Below are 21,888 nucleotides of genomic sequence, written 5' to 3' on the forward strand. Positions count from 1 at the left end.
TGTTTTGTGTTGTGTTCTTGTTTCCCAATAAAGCTTTTTCTGATGAAGTTTTTAAATACGTCTTTAGATATGAATTTTTTTAGGTGACTTGGCAGTTGCACACAAAAGCACCACTCATTTAAGTAATATCACCATGCTACATGAGACACTAGGGTTGGTGGTTGGTGCCACCCTTGTATGTTTTGGAGTTTTTCTTTGTGTTTTGTTCAGTAGCAGTAGTTCGATTAGTTTTGTTATATTATTTTCATCATTATTTGACACAACCTCCTTATCCAATCCTCCCCACACCTTTATGAATGTTTGCCTTGAAAAATAAATTACTTTAACTGTCGACTTGGCAATTTCTTGTCATGCTTATGTTTTGTTTTTTCTCAAAAGGGGGACTTAACACATCTGAAACTGTAAATTAAATATATAAGAATGTTTCCACTTAGTCTACTGTATCCTGTATCTTTTAAACTGCGGCCTCTTTGATGTGTTATATCAGATCATCTTAGAGTTGACTGGAATAAGAGGAGAAATCTACCTGCACCCTTCAAGTTCAGCCACATCAGGGTGACCATTAGCTTTAATTATTAAAAAAAAAAAAGCAACAGCAAGGACAAACATTTATTCAAGAGTACAGGTTGAGCTCCTGTACTCGTAGGTGTAAATGGCTATATGCATGAATATACACATAGTTGTGCAGTCATAATTCAGAAAGACACGCAGCACATAATTACAATGTTTGATACATTTCATTTTAGTGCATGTGCAGTTTCAGTGAGTGAATAAATACGTCTGTATTCATTTTGAATATCAAATAAAACATAAACTTGGGGGAAAAAAGTTTGCAGTTCATGCTGCATGCATCCAAAAAGAGAATTAAATTTATAGTAGAATAACGTAAAACATTTATTTATACCTATATACATACTTTTATACACCCAGAAAATAATGCTTTTTCTGAATTTGCATTTGTGGGAATGCAAACAGCAGCGACAAGATAGTGATGATAATAATACTGTTTCATCTTCACATAAAAAGGTTGGTTGGTTATCTAAAATCTGACTATCTTCCAGAAACACTTCAAATAGAAGCATGGGAGTTTAAATTAGATATTCAGTTGATTTTCTTATTTGTTTGGAGTTGTTATTTTGTGATCTGCCGATTGTGTGCCTCATCCTGTTGATCTTTCAGCAGGTGGTTCCAGTTCAGAGGGAAACACAAACCCACTGCTGTATAAGCTTATTTCATCATAATCATGTAATATTGTTTGGATTTGTGGGAATTTTGGCTTGTCAAAAGCAGATTTACTGGCATTGTGCATGCTGCTAACTAGCACACCTACATAGGACAAAGTCTTCACTAATGTTACTTCTGTGTTTTTTCTGCTAAGACACATAAAATGCTTGCCAGGAAAAGATTTTTAAGGGAAAAACAGATCACAGAAATTTAACACTCCTTTCCGCATTCCACTCTGGCCTGGATGTTTTGTTGGATCCAGGATAAGCTCTGTTACCAGCACCAGCATTTCCTCCCAGGTGTCACTGGACCTGATCCAGCTCAGCCAGCATGATTAAGTTACAAACTAGCCAAGGTGGTTCAGCCAGACAGAAATCATCATTACCTGCCTTTCACTAACAAAGACCACGGCAATGAACGTATGATAATGAATAAATGTAAACTGTCGTGGTGTACTGTAGGTGAATGGATCGGGAAAGGATTGAGGGATGAAGGGTCGAGGGTCGAGGGATGAATGTTGAGGGATGAAAGGATGAGGGTTGAGGGATAAAGGGATAAAGGGTCAAGGGTCGAGGGTTGAGGTTCGAGGGATGAAGGGTTGAGGGATGAAGGGATGAGGGATGAATGTTGAGGGATGAAGGGTCAAGGGTCGAGGGATGAATGTTGAGGGATGAAGGGTTGAGGGATGAAGGGATGAGGGATGAAGGGTCGAGGGATGAATGTTGAGGGATGAGGGGATGAGGGTGGAGGGATAAGGGGTCGAGGGTTGAGGGATGGAGGGTTGAGGGATGAAGGGATGAGGGTCGAGGGATGGGGGATAGGGGTCGAGACCTGCGTACGAATAACAGAAAACAAATTCTTCAGTTTAATCAGCATTTTTTTTTGCAATAAACAAGCTGAAATATCTGATTTTCCTGTTCTCTTCTTTTCCTACACCTAACTCTGACTCCTGACCACGTGTCTCTGAAGAGAGGAGTAATACTATGAAGCAACCTTGCCGTTAGAGCTGAAAGCTTCTTGAATCTGTTGTTGCTCTGTTTGAACTGTCATGCCCACATTGTTTGGATGTTCTACTCTGTCAAACACTAAGAATTCAATCCAGTTCAATTTCAACGATGGGAAATTGAATGCATGTGCATCTAAAACACACAAAACTCACTGACACCATACTTTAATAATCACCTGCACACTAATCAGACCGCCAGTTTGTGAGCAGCGTAGAGCAGAGTGGAACAGTGTTAATTGATCACTGCCATCTGGTGGTGATTCAACACACAGGTAAAAATAAAAAGAAGAAAGTGTTTTCTTGTTTTCGGCTTGAAATGTTTAATCTAATCAACAAGAAAAACAAAAAACAAAGTTTGTTGAGCATTTATGAAATAAAAAAATGAAGGGAAATGACTGTTAATTAGAGATAACACCACAGAAAATTCAAGAACAGCTTCTTAATAGATCTTGTTTTTTATATCAACTACTGTTTCCCAGTCCAAGAATGAACTTCACTGAACTTGAGACTTTAGACTTGAACTGGAAGTAGTTCGTAGTTGTTAATGTTAGTAGTTCTTGCAAACTGGTGGATTTTTGTCCGTATAATGGAGTTATAATAATAATAATAATAATAATAATAAAACTATAATGTCACTTGACTTATCATCAGTGCCATGGTCGGCATTCAGAGTCCCGTATTGTACCTAAGTCACTCCCTCTGTACTGTGTGCATGTGTGTGAGTGTGTGTGTGTGTGAGTGTGAGTGTGTGAGTGTGCTCTTATAAAATTATCTCCCCTTTTGTCTTAAAGGTTATGTACGCCGTGTTTTCTGAGGGCGTGGGATGCTTTATGACTTACACCTTCAGTTAAGGGATTTGCACACAAACCCACATTTTGGAACTTCTCCAGAGATTTACATGCATGTGACAACAAATACAAATGAAGTGAATCATTATTTAATTATAAAGGTCACAATGCCACCCACTTATGGTCGCTCAAGAATCTTTTTTATGAGACAACGCCTCAGTTGGTCGTTAGTTTACTTGTTGAGCTTTCCGTGGCTTACCAGCTTTGTGTGGTTTGTAATGACTTTATAATGTATGCAAAAACCCTCTGTTATCAGATAACAGTTCATTAAAAACACAAGCACCCCCAAGTTTATAGCATTCAGGGTACATAGCTAATACATGTTGTGTTATGTTATACATGGCTGTAGGGAATTACCATTTTTATTTTAAATATTGGTGCAATACAACAAAACAAAAGTGGATTAGATGGACAGAATATACAAACTGGCCAAAAACTTCATTTTAATTTGTCTGCCTCTCAAAGCTTCAAACATGGATGCTCTACTGTTGTAATGTAATGCAGGACTATTTGAAAATAAAAACATGATATCGTTGCATTGTAGATTTATGATGGATTATATATAGAAGTAGATTTTTGGTTCAGCATGACGAAGTTATGAATGAATATGACAGGTCGTCACAGAACAGAAACACACATATGTGGATTTTTTGGTGAAACTGAGCTTACAACAGCCTCATTACTTAATAAATAAAGTACAAGTATGTATAACCTATGTATGTGTAAATATATGTGTGTGAGGGGGAAGATTAGATCATTTTGAACATTGCCTGCTGCATTCAGCTTGACATTTTTGGTACATTTGCTTTCATTTTATGACATTTATTCTTGAGTACACCAGCAGTGGAGCTAGAGAAATATTCAAGGAGTGGAATGGAAACTGTAAGTGGTGGCAGAAATATATGCTGATTTAATAGCAAACAATCACAATTATCAATATTTGCTTGGAAAAGCTCCCAAATTAAGATATTTTAAGTCAAAAACATTACTGTGGCACACATACACCTTAAAGCATTGAATATAAATATCTAAAGGTGGCATTATACATCATTCAGTTGTTTTATTTCCAAATCTTTGTTTTTGGAAATGCTAATATATATATTTTTTTATATCTAAATCTAAATTAGTCTTCAATTTGACATCATTTGATGCCAGATTGGAGTGGCCAGGCATATTTTAGAGCTGGTAGCTGTGTGTATACATATAGTGGAGCTGAAGAACTGATCTTCACGATACACACACATATTTTGCAATCTCTTACACCTGCATGTCACTTGAGAGAAGCAACAGCACATAAGATTAATAATAATTAGATTGCACAATGACAGTCATATGCACAAGACTGACACCCACTCATGCTTGAAACCTGCACTGATACATTAACACACCTTCTATTCAAACAAACAGAAAGGGCCTCGGGTCGTGAGTTTAAACTAAAAGAAGAAGTCTGTGTGTCAGAGAGAGAGTATTTAAAGCTTTTGTTTTGTGTATACCTGAATTGTAAACCGGAATTGAGAGCGAAGGCTTGCTGTGTGAACGTGGCCATTGAGGGTATTAGTTTAATTTTTGTCCCAGCAACAACAACCTCAGACAGATGGAGGAATCGACCAAACACTGACCTTAATGAATATGCAGAGAAACACTCCCAACTGCAACTAATACAGAAATTGTAACAATATGTCTGTTCACACTGGAAAACCCAACAAACTAAGTACAGATTGATAATGTAGGAAGTGGTACTGTCACCTCCCCCCGCCTCTTCAAGTGGATCCGTCCCTAATGTCAGAGGTCAAGCGAGAAGTAATCAAATGCAATCAGGACAGAGTCCGGGGTTGTGCTGTTGGATTAAAATGTGTCTGTTTCTCTATAAGTAAATCTAAAAGGAGGTGTTTGTGGCCTGTTTTTAAAGATATTGAGTAGTAGACTGAGAACCACAGACAAGGTGTGTGAAATGTAATTTAAACAAAAGCTATTATTATTCTTGATATTATTATTATCCAATTAGGAAGTTCTTAACTTGCATTGATATTGAAGTTATCAGATATTGTTTTTACAAAATCAAGATTTCATTTCATGATTCAGCAGATCTGTGGGTTCATTGTGTCTGTGTGACAAAATCACAGCCTGAAGTTCAGGTCTGTCCGCAATCTCCAAAGCATCTTTTAAATGATATTTAACACTAGAAGAAGTACATATCTGGGTGTGTTCCCATTTTTGCTCCACTTTTCTGTAGTGCAGCAAAATTCACCATCTAATAAAAACAGATTAACACGCACAACATCGATATGTAAATCATATCTGTGCAAGTGTGCATGGTGCAAACAAAGAGAAAAGATAATTCATTTATATTTTATTCAACATAATAGTCAAAAATAGCTCCTACAGGTTATAAGAGCTTGATTCAGTGTGGGCTTTAAAGCAGACCAGGGCTCAACTGTGTCACAGTGCTGCAATGGATACTTTTAATTGCACAGTTTGGTCATACAGTCCTCAAACTGTCCTGTTTTGTTTGATTGACCAATTGAGGCCAACCTCACACCTCCATGTGCTATGTCCTTTGGAGGATCCAAGACTGAGACTCTTTATAAAATAATTGATATTTATGCGAAATTCATCATTTGAAATTTGGGATTTCTCAAGTGAAATATTTCATTTTATGTGTGAATAAACACCATGTCCCTTTGAATTTATCACACGTAACATTTAACAAATTAAATATTACAGTACATGTGACATTGTTGGTTTTTTATTTAAATCCCCAAGTTACACTTATTTGTTTTGTTTTTTTGTATAGATTCCAGCCACATCTTGTGAATTGCAGCATGTTTGAAAGCTTAAAGTCCAATATCCTGTGTGTTTTCTATGATTACATTAACCAGACGAGACAATAAAAGACTAAGTGATCTTTTTATAGTAGAAAAAAAATATGCCATTACATGTATATGCTACAAAAATAGGTCCACTGGGAATGAAATACAAATAATAATGAATTAATGACACTTACTCCATCTGATGAGATACTGTTATGCAGTTATTATGTTTGTAGTTTTTGGAAAGACCATCCCATGTAATGTTGTCGTATACAATGTGACGGTTGTATAATGTGTGAAATATGTTACACAATAAAATAATTGACGTGAAACACAGAAAGATGCCTTTGAATAATACAGCGAGGAATGTTAATCACTGACGAACATGACTAATCAGCATGGTAAAAACCACAAGAGCACTTTCATTTCCTTGTTAACCTTTGAGACCAGAGTGTTCACAGTTCAGTTAAAATGTAAAGGTCCAGTGTTTAATATTTAAGAGAATCTATTGGCAGTAAGAAATTTAATATAATGTTCATAGGTAGGTAGGTTTTAATTAGTTTATTATCACCGGAATAAAGGAATAGTTATGTTTTTATATCCTTTTAAATCTACATATCTAATCACCATGTTTCTACAGTAGAAACAAAAAAGTTTTCACGACCACCGTAGTTTCTCCTATATGTTTGCTAGGGGAGGATGAAACGAGGGAGTTCTGATCTGATCCGAACCTAAACTGGACCTTAAAACAAACTTTGAAAATAATTAAAATATGAAATTATAAATTACATTTTGAAAAGAAATGAAAGTATAAAATGTGAGTCACTTTGACCCTGTTCTGGGTGTTGCCATTTAATGAAGGGCTGAATGAGACTGTGACTGTCATGACGATGGAATCTGAATACATCGTTATTTACAAACCAACAATCAATCAGACCGCTCACATCAGTCAGAAACATGGAGGAAGACAGGAGCTTGCCCAAGTGAGTGGAATCTTTTTAACTGAACAACTGATGCATCTCTATTATTTTATTTTATATAGCTGTTATTATTAATATAAATCATTTATTTATTAGGTAATAATCAAAGGAAGATTATTATCAATTATGCAGGGATGGGATATTTTTATAAATTGATTGCTTTATCGGAAGAAAAGCTTTCTTGAAAAACAAGAAAATAGATTGTTATTATTTGTATGTATTATTCAGTTGTTCTTTCTTTTAAAGTGTTCAAATCAATTCAAGAAGATTTGTGTTTTTTAGCTGAAGATTTTCTGGTTTTGATAAAATTGTTTACAAGATTTACAAATTTATGAGCAATTGTTAATTTCTACCTGATTCAGTCCAGCTACAGTACCTTTGTGAGGCTTATAATGTTCAATTTATGTTGACACTGTGTCAGAGTAAATATTAAGTCATTTTTTATAGCATCTATAATACATTTTTACACACTTTAAAAAAAAAAAGCAACGTACTCATTGTTTCCTTATGCTGTGATGTATTCTGTAAGCTTCTATAGATCTAGACATCATTTTGTTGTATTGGATTTGTTTAAAGTTGTTTTACTCATAAAAATATGTATAAAGCTAAACATTTGTGTACATTTTGTTTATTTTCTACCTGTTTTTAAACCTAAATGTATGTTATCAGTTTAATATATCCACACCTGCCTTTCACTATACCTGCCAATATGTAATCTAATACGTATTTAATTTACAATCCTCCAACTCTTTACCCAACAAGTTATTTTCCTAGAAACATGCCACCACTTCTCTCCACGTCCTACTTTACTAACAACCTTCCTATCAACCTCCTTTCCTTCCTGCCTTCTTGCAGATCTCTCTCTCTCTCTCTCTATGTCCCACCAATTTAATTTTCTACCTGCAGTCACCATCAGAGTTTGACATTTGATGTCTTTAACCAGGAGGCCGTGGGACACCTGCCGAGAGATCCCCGTCATTGAAGATGAACAGACGCCATGGAAACTGATCAAACTACTGAAGGCTATCAGTCTCTGTGTAGTTGCTGTGACTGTGTTTGGATTGGCTCTATGTAGCAAGGTTTGTTTCTATATACATACATCGACCTATACTGTGTCAAAAAACATTTTCACTTACCAAAATCATCCACTGGTCTTGCATGGGAACTATAATTTCAATAGAATGTATATCTGGTGAGCACTTCCACTTTTACAGGGGCTGTATAAGGGATAATGAAAGTGCCCATTAACAGTTGAACAACAAACAACAAACAGTTGAACAAACAGTAAATATAATTTTACAGTATGTTTAAAAACAAGACTAGTCAGCAGTATTCATCCAGGTATATCAAAGTATATAAAGTAAGTAAAGTGGTAAAAGTTAACTGAGTTAACTCAAATATAACATCTGAAATCTTTAAGAGGTATTGAGGAAAAAGTTTCCCTCCCTTTCTCATTCTGTGAAGCACTTTTATCTTCCTGTCTTGCCTCAACTTTGTTCTCTGTTCCAGGCTTCGTTCCTCCTCCTCATCACCTTGTCCAATGAAGGCACCAAGACCCTCCCGGCTGAGCAGAAACCTGTCGCTCTGCTGTGTATCGGCTGCTCTCTCATCGCGTCCAGTGTGCTTCTCTTGCAAAAGAGCATCTGGAAGGCGTGTTATAAATCCTCAAAGGTGCCGGTCAAAACAACGATGGCTTTGGTGAGAAACCTAATAAGATTACTTAACTCTCCCACCTTTTTGATTGATACCTTGAAGAATGTTTATGCCAGTGACTGTCGCTGCTCTATTTTCACTCATTCTAAAATCTTCTATATGTCATAGAAAATGTTTTCGAACTCATCAAGCTAAACCTAATTTGATATGGTGGGCCAACCAATACCAAGAGTCAGACTTGGGCATATAAGGCACAGTTACCTGAAATATTATCTTTAAAATATATTTTTAGTTAAATGCTGAATTCTAAAAGGCCTCTTCACTTTCAGTACACTTACCAGGAACTCTTCTATGAAAATCTTGTCACTGGTAGAAAACTGGAATGTGTTGTTCTTCTCCTATGCTAGCTCCTATAGTAGTAGTGTAAATACACCTCCCAATGTCCTACGAGCTCCCTAGCACTGTGTTAAGAGCAAAGGTTTGTGTTGCAACAATCCCCTGATACTTGTAAAGCTGAACTGATGCTTAAAGAGGAAATCTCTCATAAGATGGTGAGAGATTTGTGTTCAATGTATTATAAATGTTCTACTTCTCTTCTGCAGGTTCTGTTCTTTGAGTTCATCGTGTCTCTGGGTGCAGCGATTCTCACAATCGTAGCAATGCCACACTTGGACATCGTGACCAACGTGACGATACTGAATGGTGTAGCCGTCCTCTCTGCGCTCCTACAGGTGGTCACTCAGTGCACTGCCAAAGAAAGGAACCGCTTCCTGGCGCCATCCATCACTGCCTTTATCCTGATTTTGCTCGGTTACGTCCTGTTCCTCGTCTTATACATTATGAAGGATCCTACTGGTATCAAGAGGGGCATTTGGGTTGGTCTGGCTGTTGGTGGGGCTTTCTTGGTGTCTTTCAATTGGTGGGAGAACTACTTGAGACTCATCAGCGAAAACAGCAGCTCTGTCTTTCTCAAAGAGTTGTGTAAAGATGTGAGAAGGAGCCAAACGATGCTGCACATCCTCTCCAGCCTGCTCAGGATCGTGGTGACCGCCTGTGTGCTCGGAGCCTACGTCCCTCTGGCCAAAATGGACTGGGACATAGTGACCTCCATCCCGAGGCGTGAGACAAGAATTATAGCCATCATCATTGGGGTCCAGCTGGTCTCCTCTGCACTCTGCCACTGGTTTGCTGTGGCCGCCTGCAAGATGCACGCCCTGCGACGGTGCTTCATCCTGCCTTTGTACCTGGCCTCTCTGGCTGTCATGGCTCTGCTCATCATCCCTGTTATCGTTTACTATCAGGACTACAGAATAAGTCTGAACGGGACTGAAAGCATCAACTTCACAGGCTACTGCAATGTAGTTGTGGATGGAAGAAACCAAAGCTTGAACGGCAGTGTGTTCCCACATCTGGTTCTGGATGTTACACACACTCTGTGCTTCCTGGACATGTCCAAGATAACTGACATTGGCATGCTGACAGGTAATAAAATAGGTTACAATGCTATTTGACACAAGATATATACCATGGAAAATAATTTACCTTAGGTATGTGTTTTTTTTTCAAAATAGAGTCACCAGACTAAAACACAAAGTTATAATAGCTATAGAGTATGAATGTTCTCAGGGCCACACTGTTCTACATACCTGCCAGTCATGATACCCAGGTCTGTGAAGGAGCCATTTCTTTAAAGAAAGATCTCATGGAAATGACCAAAAACTACTACCATGTAACTAGTATAACTAGTGTTACCAGTTAACCTTGCATTTTTCTGGATACGCTGAAAAACCTCATCATAAAGTAGAGATGTAGGTACTTTGCAGTATCTAAAGTTGGTGTTTGTTAATTGTCCATCAGGTTCAGCAGTGTCCTGGTGGATCGGCCTTGTGTTGGCAACCCTCCATTTGTGGTACCTCAACATGTATCGTATCCAAAGGACCCAAGACCTGTTCATCAGGAGGCTGTATGAAGGAGCCTTTATTGAGCAGTCGCTGCTCCTCAACACCAGATTCGAAATCCAGACAAAAGACAAAATTAAGAAGTAAGTGTATGTGTAGGAATCTTCCTCTATTTCGTCCTCAAAGAATCATCTAAAGCAAGATTGTTCATTCTTCAAGGTGTGTCTTGGGTTTTTAGGCTGGTTATTTTAGGCTGTCAACACTGTTTCTTTTGCAAACTGTTTAAAAAATGTTACTCCCATTTGCAAAATCTTGTCATGTCAAGATTTAGGACATTTGAAACAGCGATGGTGTACCTGTGCGCGACCATGTGGCACGAGACCTACGATGAGATGTTGAACATCATTATCTCTATATTTAGGTGAGTTACACAAACCCATTCCTCTAATTTATCTCTGAACATAAAGACAGCTACAGATAGAATAAATCAGATTCTTGCTTAAACAGCCAAGATAATTTGAGCCTTTCAATTCAGTTGAAACCAGTAGTAGAAATAGTTGCTTAATTTGAGTGCAAAAACAGGAGTTATTATCATCAACCATCTGGTCAGTTAAGTTTGTTACTGTCACATGATTTTATTTTCCAACAGTTTGTGTCCAGTTTAGCAGTATGTTATCCCCAAAATGTACTTTATCACAGTTCCTCTTTGTGTTTCTCTGAACACTGCAGACTGGACAAGTACAGACCAAAGAACGACCCAAAGTTCAACGATTTCACCTTCGAAGCCCATATCTACTTTGATGATGCATTCAAACATGTCGAGGGCAGTCAGAGGCCCCACCTCAACAACTTTGCAAAGAACCTTGTGGAAATCCTAACAGAAGTTTATGGGTAAGAATCAGGCATTTAAGTGTTAAGTGTCCAGTTCTGACCTGACAGTAGCATTTGGCACACCACCTTCAGGAAGTACAAGCAACTATCAAAGGATTCTCTCATTTTATGTCAACAGCATCTTCACAAACATTGATGAGAAGTTCTTTAAGAAGCAGCAGCAGATCCCTGATCAGAAGGTCATAAATACACCGTACGGAGGTCGACTTGTGGTCATCATGCCTCATGGGAACAATATTGTGGTTCACTTCAAGGACAAAGAACTCATTCGACACAAGAAGAGATGGTCTCAGGTAGGAAAATAATTACTTTTAGACCCCAGAAGATATAATTATATGTGTCACATTTAACTTTATATTTAGAATGTGGGGTTTTCATAATGTTCTAAGACTTTTCATTTGTCTATTTTAAACTCAACAACGCTTGAACACTTGAAGCCCGAGAAATATCAATTTTGTTATTTCTTATTCCCCAGGTCATGTATCTTTACTATCTTCTGGGCTGGAAACTCATGACCAAATATTTCGCACGCTGGCAGAAGGGAGATGACGAAAAAGAGCTGAAAGCTGACCTCCAGGTGACATAAGAGAAACATATTAATGTGGATTCTTTTGATGAGCCTGAACCCATATCCACAGTATTTTAAAATAAAACCTAAATGTAAAACAAATCAAACTGTGTCTGTCTGTTTCGCCAGAGAGAGAAGCACAACACCTACCTCCTGGCTTTAGATGGGGACACAGACTTCCAGCCAGCTGCTGTGATGCTGCTCATTGATCGTCTGAGAATGTACCCACGTGTTGGTGCAGCATGTGGCCGGATTCATCCCACTGGATCAGGTTGGCATATTGTCCAATTGAGTAAATGGAAAAAACAAACAAAATGCAACATTAAACAACTGTCCAATCATATGAACAGATCACTCTAAGATCAACCATTGACAGCACTGGACAGATATTTGTGTTGAGGTTTACAATACCTGTTGTTTCCTCTACAGGTCCTGCAGTGTGGTTCCAGAAGTTCGAGTACGCTATCAGTCACTGGCTGCAGAAGACGGCGGAGCACGTGATCGGCTGCGTGCTGTGCAGCCCCGGCTGCTTCAGTCTGTTCAGAGCAGAGGCGCTGATGGACGACAACGTGATGAAGAGATACTCCACCAAGTCCATGGAGGCGAGCCACTACATCCAGTACGACCAAGGTAACAGCAACATTAAGTCTTGGTGATAGCGCTCCCAATCGGTCCCTCCGTCCTCCTCCTGTCACATATACATTTTATGTTCCCTGCAGGTGAGGACCGCTGGCTGTGCACTCTGCTGTTGAAGCAGGGATGGAGAGTGGAATACAACGCAGCCTCTGATGCTTACACCAATGCCCCAGAGGACTTCAAAGAACTCTACAACCAGGTGAGTGCTGCAGCAGATCAGACCCTTTCCGCTAATATTATGATGGCCTTGACATACTCACAAAGATTTGACAAGCTGCTGTTGCTTGGAATATTCAGAATCTGCATTTTAGAATCATCTTTGAATGTGGACCTTATTGCTTACAAGTCATAAAACCATATCAGTCATAATAAAGATTCTTTGCCATCTTCAGCGTCGGCGATGGGGACCGTCCACAATGGCCAATGTGGTAGATCTGCTGGGCTCTACCAATATTATTTCCAAAAGAAACAATTCAATTTCAAAACCCTTCATGTTGTACCAGTTGTTTACCATCACATCAGCCATCCTGGCCCCCCGCCACCATTTGCCTTTTGATTGCAGGTGGGTGTTTTGTGTTTCAGAGTATAATCGCACATACAATGTTTTGAGATCAACTGGACTTATGATTGTCCTACCAATGTAGTAACACTCAGTCCTGTGTATGTGCCTCCTCTGTTGTGATCTCCAGGTAGTTTGTCCTTCGTCTTAAACATGAATGGCAGTGCTGCCCTGGTCCTGGCTGTGATACCTCCTGTCATCTACCTGGGTCTTTGCTTCAAACTCAAGGCAGATACTCAGATCACAATTGCAGCAATCTTGAGTGTCATATATGCATTCCTCATGTTGGTGGTGTCGATGTCCATTATTGGTACGTTATATTCAAACAGGTATCACTTTATTCAGACATGTGTGTTACTTAATTTGCGCTTGGTAAACTCTTTTTTAGAAGAGCTGCTCAAAGCTGCTTTAATGCTAAAAACTCTCCATGTTTATGTCTTTTTTCAGGCTCAATGGTGAAGGACAGAACCATCCTGACGCCCAGCAGCATTTTTGTCCTCTCTATGGCCATGATTTACACCATCACTGCCATAATGCATCCTCAGGAAATCCAGCTAGTGTTCCACGGCTTTCTCTACATCCTCTGTATCCCCAGCGCCTACCTCCTTCTCACCATCTACTCCATGGTTAACATGAACAACGTGTCCTGGGGCACTCGAGAGTCGAAACCTGCTGCCGGAGCTTCCAAGCCTAAAGCCAACATAACACAACAAACAGCCCAAAAAGGTAGATATCAGGCTGAAATGAGTTTATTGTCATGTCACCTGCAGTACAACACTAGACCAGTGTTGACTAAACTGAAGCTAATCTTTACCCTTGCAGCCAAAAGCACCTTCCGCCGGTTGTTTTCATGCCTCAAATGTTGCAAGAAATCCAGCCAGAGATCTGGAGAAGAGCAGGTCATTGTCAGCCAGGAAAACCTGATCCAACAGTCTGAACCCCAGCCACAAAACACTATTGTGGAGGACATAAGGATCCAAGAGGAAGAACAGAAGTAAGTTCTGATCATCAATTCAATTTCAGTATTTCAACGTGTTTGATGATATTAATCATTTTTCTGATTGTGTTTCAGTCAAGTGCAGCCTGTTTTCAACTCTCCTGTCCAATGTAAGTCCAATCACTTTGCAAGAATAATTCCAGTGTACTTGCAAATGTGACGTTATCTAATAGCCCCCTGTCTTGCTTCTTTCTCCAGGTTGGATCACACAACTACAAAATGCGTCCACTGACATGAAACTGCAGGAGGACTCACTTGACAAGGTGTGTATGTCTTGTTTTATCAGGTTAGCAGGGTGTATTCCTGTTCTAGTTCATCAAAATAATGCTCACACAACAACTGATCTTAACATTACATTGGGGCATTTGCAATAGTTATTTTTTGCCATTTGCTGCTTCTCAACATGCCTAACTACTAACAATAAATACTAACCCTCATATATGATTATTACAAATAGGACACTTGTTGTATACTTCACAAATATTGTGTTACCTGTGGGGTTTACTGAGTGAACAGAGTGATGGTGAATTTTGGAATACACCACTAAAAGTATACATAATAGCTTCAATGTGAAGTACATTTACAGAATAATTAATTGAAAAGGTTTCCCTGCAGGAGGAGGAGAACTTCTGGAGAGAACTTCAGGACAAGTATCTACAACCTCTGTCAGATGACAAAGAAAAACAGAAAAAGATTACCAGTGACCTGAGAGACCTGAGAAACAAGGTAGGTGTAGGGAGCTGAACTATTGTTCATGTTTAGCAGGAAACCACTGCGCAGTTCATTTTAAATTAATCCGATTTTTCTAATTACACACAGATAAACTTCGCTTTCTTCATCATGAATGCCCTGTGGCTGGTGGCGACATTTACCCTCCAGCTTTCCGAGGCCTCCATCTCCATCAAGCTCCCCAAGGTCAACCTCGAACTTGAGTACACCGGAGAAGACGTACAAATTGATCCCATTGGCTTCATGTTCATTCTGGGATTTGCTATATCAGTTTTGATCCAGTTTGTTGCCATGCTGTACCACAGGTGACCACTTAACATCAAATGACTCAACAGAAATGTGGTTTTATTGATGTTAATGTATTCGTTGTCCTTTTCATAAAACTAACTTCCTTGTTCTTTCATGTTCATCTAGAATCTACACTTTGATACATTATGTAGCTTTTCTGGAAACAGAGCCGAAAGAGCAGAAATCTGAAAAAGAACAATTAAACGTCACTTCACACAAAAAGGTATTTACCACTATTACTTTACTACTTTACTACTAGTGTTGTAGTGTAGTGTATTTTTGCTTGTTTTACTACTGCTACTATTCTACAATTACTGTCGTAACAACTTGCAATGATACTAGTTTATTGTTATTTATAGTGCTAAATGACACAAAACTTTGTATTTTTCTGTACCATTCAGTTTGTTAATGAAGAGATTCTGTGTAAAACAAGCCATAGCGGTAATGGATAGATTCACAGTTTTTCAACTTAGGCCTCACAATCATATCAACGCACAGTGCAATGTCACCAGTAGCAATCTTAGCAGATAAACCCACCATTCATAATCATGCCCTAGATGAGACATGAACAATTTCCATAAAGAACAACAAGAGTAGGACCAACCTCACTCTAATTACTCATGCTAAGACGCAAATAACATTAAATTGCCCTGCAAATACTTTTCTTTAATTACTGAAACTATTAGAGACTGACATCAACCGCGCCCTCCTGCTACTGTGGTTACATGAGAACAAGTAGTGACCGTTTGGTTCAGTCACCTGCCAGTGTTCCAGGTGTGGTGGGATTTATGTGCACTGATGTTCCCTCTCTCTCTTCCCAGATCCGCTCTGTGTCTCAAGCCAGCACCACTTCCACCCTCCAGGTTGAGTCTGACCCTGAGGACAGTGATGATGAGTTTAGCCTTTCCACGACATTGTACCACAGAAGCAATAATGGAGGGACTATGGTGTAAACACAGACCGTCCACAACCAACACTTTTTAGCACTTTGAAACATACTGTATGTGTTATTTGAAGAAAACAAATTTTTATTATGTGGATTATTTATGTTATGTTTACATTAAGTTCAGTGCAATTTATTTATAAGAATCTTGCTTTGAAGGAACTCAGGGACAGAAAAACACAACCTCTAAAAACTGTTGTTGTGTTCAAATGAGGGTAATATCAGGTCAGTAACTTTAACAATGTTAAGGCTATTAATGAAGGATCTTAAGTTAAACTGTAAATCTTAGTTTTCTTTGACTTTCCTTCTTCTGTGTTTACTGTAATGTCACAACTGTAATGTGAAGATGGATAAATGAAGTTTAAAAGCATCTACTGTCACAGAGAAAACTCATGAAGTTCTTTTAATGGTGAAGAAATCCAGCCGGAGGTTTGGTGAATCATTAACTGAATCCTAAAGATCAGGGAAGTCTTAAATCTGGGATTTTTTAAGATAAATGTCAAACAGGTTAGTTGATAAGCTGTTTTTAGAGAATGAAATACTGCACCGCACTGATCAGGACAGCACACACCGTATTATAGTTTTTGCTGTGACTGCTGGACGTCTTTATCAAGTGTATTTATATGCACATGCACAAGGTGACCCTTTTTTAACCTTTTTTCTGGAATTGTATCTTTAAATCACAAGATATTAGAAGAAAAGTTGTACATTCTTTGTATTACTCTTATAATCAATTGCTTGTAATAATAAAAAATAAAAATAAAATAAAAAATTCTATGTTTTGTGTTGTGTTCTTGTTTCCCAATAAAGCTTTTTCTGATGAAGTTTTTAAATACGTCTTTAGATATGAATATTTTTAGGTGACTTGGCAGTTGCACACAAAAGCACCACTCATTTAAGTAATATCACCATGCTACATGAGACACTAGGGTTGGTGGTTGGTGCCACCCTTGTATGTTTTGGAGTCTTTTTCTTTGTGTTTTGTTCAGTAGCAGTAGTTCAATTAGTTTTGTTATATTATTTTCATCATTATTTGACACAACCTCCTTATCCAATCCTCCCCACACCTTTATGAATGTTTGCCTTGAAAAATAAATTACTTTAACTGTCACAATTATTTACGACTTGGCAATTTCTTGTCACGCTTATGTTTTGTTTTTTCTCAAAAGGGGGACTTAACACATCTGAAACTGTAAATTAAATATATAAGAATGTTTCCACTTAGTCTACTGTATCCTGTATCTTTTAAACTACGGCCTCTTTGATGTGTTTTATCAGATCATCTTAGCGTTGACTGGAATAAGAGGAGAAATCTACCTGCACCCTTCAAGTTCAGCCGCATCAGGGTGACCATTAGCTTTAATTATTAAAAAAAAAAAAGCAACAGCAAGGACAAACATTTATGCAAGAGTACAGGTTGAGCTCCTGTACTCGTAGGTGTAAATGGCTATATGCATGAATATACACATAGTTGTGCAGTCATAATTCAGAAAGACACGCAGCACATAATTACAATGTTTGATACATTTCATTTTATTGCATGTGCAGTTTCAGTGAGTGAATAAATACGTCTGTATTCATTTTGAATATCAAATAAAACATAAACTTGGGGGAAAAAAGTTTGCAGTTCATGCTGCATGCATCCAAAAATAGAATTAAATTTATAGTAGAATAACGTAAAACATTTATTTATACCTATATACATACTTTTATACACCCAGAAAATAATGCTTTTTCTGAATTTGCATTTGTGGGAATGCAAACAGCAGCGACAAGATAGTGATGATAATAATACTGTTTCATCTTCACATAAAAAGGTTGGTTGGTTATCTAAAATCTGACTATCTTCCAGAAACACTTCAAATAGAAGCATGGGAGTTTAAATTAGATATTCAGTTGATTTTCTTATTTGTTTGGAGTTGTTATTTTGTGATCTGCCGATTGTGTGCCTCATCCTGTTGATCTTTCAGCAGGTGGTTCCAGTTCAGAGGGAAACACAAACCCACTGCTGTATAAGCTTATTTCATCATAATCATGTAATATTGTTTGGATTTGTGGGAATTTTGTTTTGTCAAATGCAGATTTACTGGCATTGTGCATGCTGCTAACTAGCACACCTACATAGGACAAAGTCTTCACTAATGTTACTTCTGTGTTTTTTCTGCTAAGACACATAAAATGCTTGCCAGGAAAAGCTTTTTAAGGGGAAAAACAGATCACAGAAATTTAACACTCCTTTCCGCATTCCACTCTGGCCTGGATGTTTTGTTGGATCCAGGATAAGCTCTGTTACCAGCACCAGCATTTCCTCCCAGGTGTCACTGGACCTGATCCAGCTCAGCCAGCATGATTAAGTTACAAACTAGCCAAGGTGGTTCAGCCAGACAGAAATCATCATTACCTGCCTTTCACTAACAAAGACCACGGCAATGAACGTATGATAATGAATAAATGTAAACTGTCGTGGTGTACTGTAGGTGAATGGATCGGGAAAGGATTGAGGGATGAAGGGTCGAGGGTCGAGGGATGAATGTTGAGGGATGAAAGGATGAGAGTTGAGGAATAAAGGGATAAAGGGTCAAGGGTCGAGGGTTGAGGGTCGAGGGATGAAGGGTTGAGGGATGAAGGGATGAAGGGATGAATGTTGAGGGATGAAGGGTCAAGGGTCGAGGGATGAATGTTGAGGGATGAAGGGTCGAGGGATGAATGTTGAGGGATGAGGGGATGAGGGTGGAGGGATAAAGGGTCGAGGGTTGAGGGATGGAGGGTTGAGGGATGAAGGGATGAGGGTCGAGGGATGGGGGTAGGGGACCTGCGTACGAATAACAGAAAACAAATTCTTCAGTTTAATCAGCATTTTTTTTTTGCAATAAACAAGCTGAAATATCTGATTTTCCTGTTCTCTTCTTTTCCTACACCTAACTCTAACTCCTGACCACGTGTGTCTGAAAGGAGTAATACTATGAAGCAACCTTGCCGTTAGAGCTGAAAGCTTCTTGAATCTGTTGTTGCTCTGTTTGAACTGTCATGCCCACATTGTTTGGATGTTCTACTCTGTCAAACACTAAGAATTCAATCCAGTTCAATTTCAACGATGGGAAATTGAATGCATGTGCATCTAAAACACACAAAACTCACTGACACCATACTTTAATAATCACCTGCACACTAATCAGAATGCCAGTTTGTGGGCAGCGTAGAGCAGAGTGGAACAGTGTTAATTGATCACTGCCATCTGGTGGTGATTCAACACACAGGTAAAAATAAAAAGAAGAAAGTGTTTTCTTGTTTTCGGCTTGAAATGTTTAATCTAATCAACAAGAAAACCAAAAAACAAAGTTTGTCGAGCATTTATGAAATAAAAAAATGAAGGGAAATGACTGTTAATCAGAGAAAACACCACTGAAAATTCAGGAACAGCTTCTTAATAGATCTTGTTTTTTTATATCAACTACTGTTTCCGAGTCCAAGAATGAACTTCACTGAACTTGAGACTTTAGACTTGAACTGGAAGTAGTTCGTAGTTGTTAATGTTAGTAGTTCTTGCAAACTGGTGGATTTTTGTCCGTATAATGGAGTTATAATAATAATAATAATAATAATAAAACTATAATGTCACTTGACTTATCATCAGTGCCATGGTCGGCATTCAGAGTCCCGTATTGTACCTAAGTCCCTCCCTCTGTACTGTGCGTGTGTGTGTGAGTGTGTGTGTGTGCGTGTGAGTGTGTGAGTGTGCTCTTATAAAATTATCTCCCCTTTTGTCTTAAAGGTTATGTAAGCGTCATGTACGCCGTGTTTTCTGAGGGCGTGGGATGTTTTATGACTTACACCTTCAGTTAAGGGATTTGCACACAAACCCACATTTTGGAACTTCTCCAGAGATTTACATGCATGTGACAACAAATACAAATTAAGTGAATCATTAAATAATTATAAAGGTCACAATGCCACCCACTTACGGTTGCTCAAGAATCTTTTTATGAGACAACGCCTCAGTTGGTCCTTAGTTTACTTGTTGAGGTTTCCGTGGCTTACAGGTTTGTGTGGTTTGTAATGACTTTATAATGTATGCAAAAACCTTCTGTTATCAGATAACAGTTCATTAAAAACACAAGCACCCCTAAGTTTATAGCATTCAGGGTACATAGCTAATACATGTTGTGTTATGTTATACATGGCTGTAGGGAATTACCATTTTTATTTTAAATATTGGTGCAATACAACGAAACAAAAGTGGATTAGATGGACAGAATATACAAACTGGCCAAAAACTTCATTTTAATTTGTCTGCCTCTCAAAGCTTCAAACATGGATGCTCTACTGTTGTAATGTAATGCAGGACTATTTGAAAATAAAAACATGATATCGTTGCATTGTAGATTTATGATGGATTATATATAGAAGTAGATTTTTGGTTCAGCATGACGAAGTTATGAATAAATATGACAGGTCGTCACAGAACAGAAACACACATATGTGGATTTTTTGGTGAAACTGAGCTCACAACAGCCTCATTACTTAATAAATGTATAAGAGTATGAATAACCTATGTATGTGTAAATATATGTGTGTGAGGGGGAAGATTAGATCATTTTGAACATTGCCTGCTGCATTCAGCTCGACATTTTTGGTACATTTGCTTTCATTTTATGACATTTATTCTTGAGTACACCAGCAGCGGAGCTAGAGAAATATTCAAGGGGTGGCATGGAAACTGTAAGTGGTGGCAGAAATATATGCTGATTTAATAGCAAACAATCACATTCATCAATATTTGCTTGGAAAAGCTCCCAAATTAAGATATTTTAAGTCAAAAACATTACTGTGGCACACATACACCTTAAAGCATTGAATATAAATATCTAAAGGTGGAATTATACATCATTCAGTTGTTTTATTTCCAAATCTTTTTTTTGGAAATGCTAATATATATATATTTTTTATATCTAAATCTAAATTAGTCTTCAATTTGACATCATTTGATGCCAGATTGGAGTGGCCAGGCATATTTTAGAGCTGGTAGCTGTGTGTATACATATAGTGGAGCTGAAGAACTGAACTTCACGATACACACACATATTTTGCAATCTCTTACACCTGCATGTCACTAGAGAGCAGCAACAGCACATAAGATTAATAATAATTAGATTGCACAATGACAGTCATATGCACAAGACTGACACCCACTCATGCTTGAAACCTGCACTGATACATTAACACACCTTCTATTCAAACAAACAGAAAGGGCCTCGGGTCGTGAGTTTAAACGAAAAGAAGTCTGTGTGTCAGAGAGAGAGTATTTAAAGCTTTTGTTTTGTGTATACCTGAATTGTAAACCTGAATTGAGAGCGAAGGCTTGCTGTGTGAACGTGGCCATTGAGGGTATTAGTTTAATTTTTGTCCCAGCAACAACAACCTCAGACAGATGGAGGAATCGACCAAACACTGACCTTAATGAATATGCAGAGAAACACTCCCAACTGCAACTAATACAGAAATTGTAACAATATGTCTGTTCACACTGGAAAACCCAACAAACTAAGTACAGATTGATAATGTAGGAAGTGGTACTGTCACCTCCCCCGCCTCTTCAAGTGGATCCGTCCCTAATGTCAGAGGTCAAGCGAGAAGTAACCAAATGCAATCAGGACAGAGTCCGGGGTTGCGCTGTTGGATTAAAATGTGTCTGTTTGTCTATAAGTAAATCTAAAAGTATGTATTTGTGGCCTGTTTTTAAAGATATTGAGTAGTAGACTGAGAACCACAGACAAGGTGTGTGAAATGTAATTTAAACAAAAGCTATTATTATTCTTGATATTATTATTATCCAATTAGGAAGTTCTTAACTTGCATTG

At 38.2% G+C, this 21,888-nt stretch overlaps 1 protein-coding gene across 1 annotated transcript; it reads left to right on the forward strand.

The window, feature by feature from the left end:
* Positions 1–13,007: 13,007 nt before the first annotated feature.
* LOC127357481 (chitin synthase chs-1-like) lies at positions 13,008–16,807 on the forward strand. The gene is made up of 10 exons (XM_051389710.1): positions 13,008–13,076; positions 13,204–13,383; positions 13,521–13,799; positions 13,896–14,067; positions 14,146–14,180; positions 14,269–14,333; positions 14,686–14,796; positions 14,890–15,104; positions 15,214–15,310; positions 15,909–16,807. Exons 2-10 carry the CDS (start codon positions 13,227–13,229, stop codon positions 16,038–16,040), a joined length of 1,263 nt encoding a protein of 420 aa, XP_051245670.1. The 5' UTR covers positions 13,008–13,076; positions 13,204–13,226; the 3' UTR covers positions 16,041–16,807.
* Positions 16,808–21,888: the final 5,081 nt, after the last annotated feature.

The sequence above is a fragment of the Dicentrarchus labrax genome, unplaced genomic scaffold (assembly GCF_905237075.1).
Source record: "Dicentrarchus labrax unplaced genomic scaffold, dlabrax2021, whole genome shotgun sequence".
NCBI classification, from domain to species: Eukaryota; Metazoa; Chordata; class Actinopteri; family Moronidae; genus Dicentrarchus; species Dicentrarchus labrax.

What these genes read in the sequence shown, in the direction of transcription:
- LOC127357481 (XM_051389710.1), top strand. Translation starts at nt 13,227, where the DNA reads ATGAATGGCAGTGCTGCCCTGGTCCTGGCTGTGATACCTCCTGTCATC. An exon ending in ATCCAAGAGGAAGAACAGAA is followed by an intron (nt 14,068 to 14,145) that starts GTAAGTTCTGAT and finishes ATTGTGTTTCAG; the next exon opens with TCAAGTGCAGCCTGTTTTCA. An exon ending in TGAGAGACCTGAGAAACAAG is followed by an intron (nt 14,797 to 14,889) that starts GTAGGTGTAGGG and finishes AATTACACACAG; the next exon opens with ATAAACTTCGCTTTCTTCAT.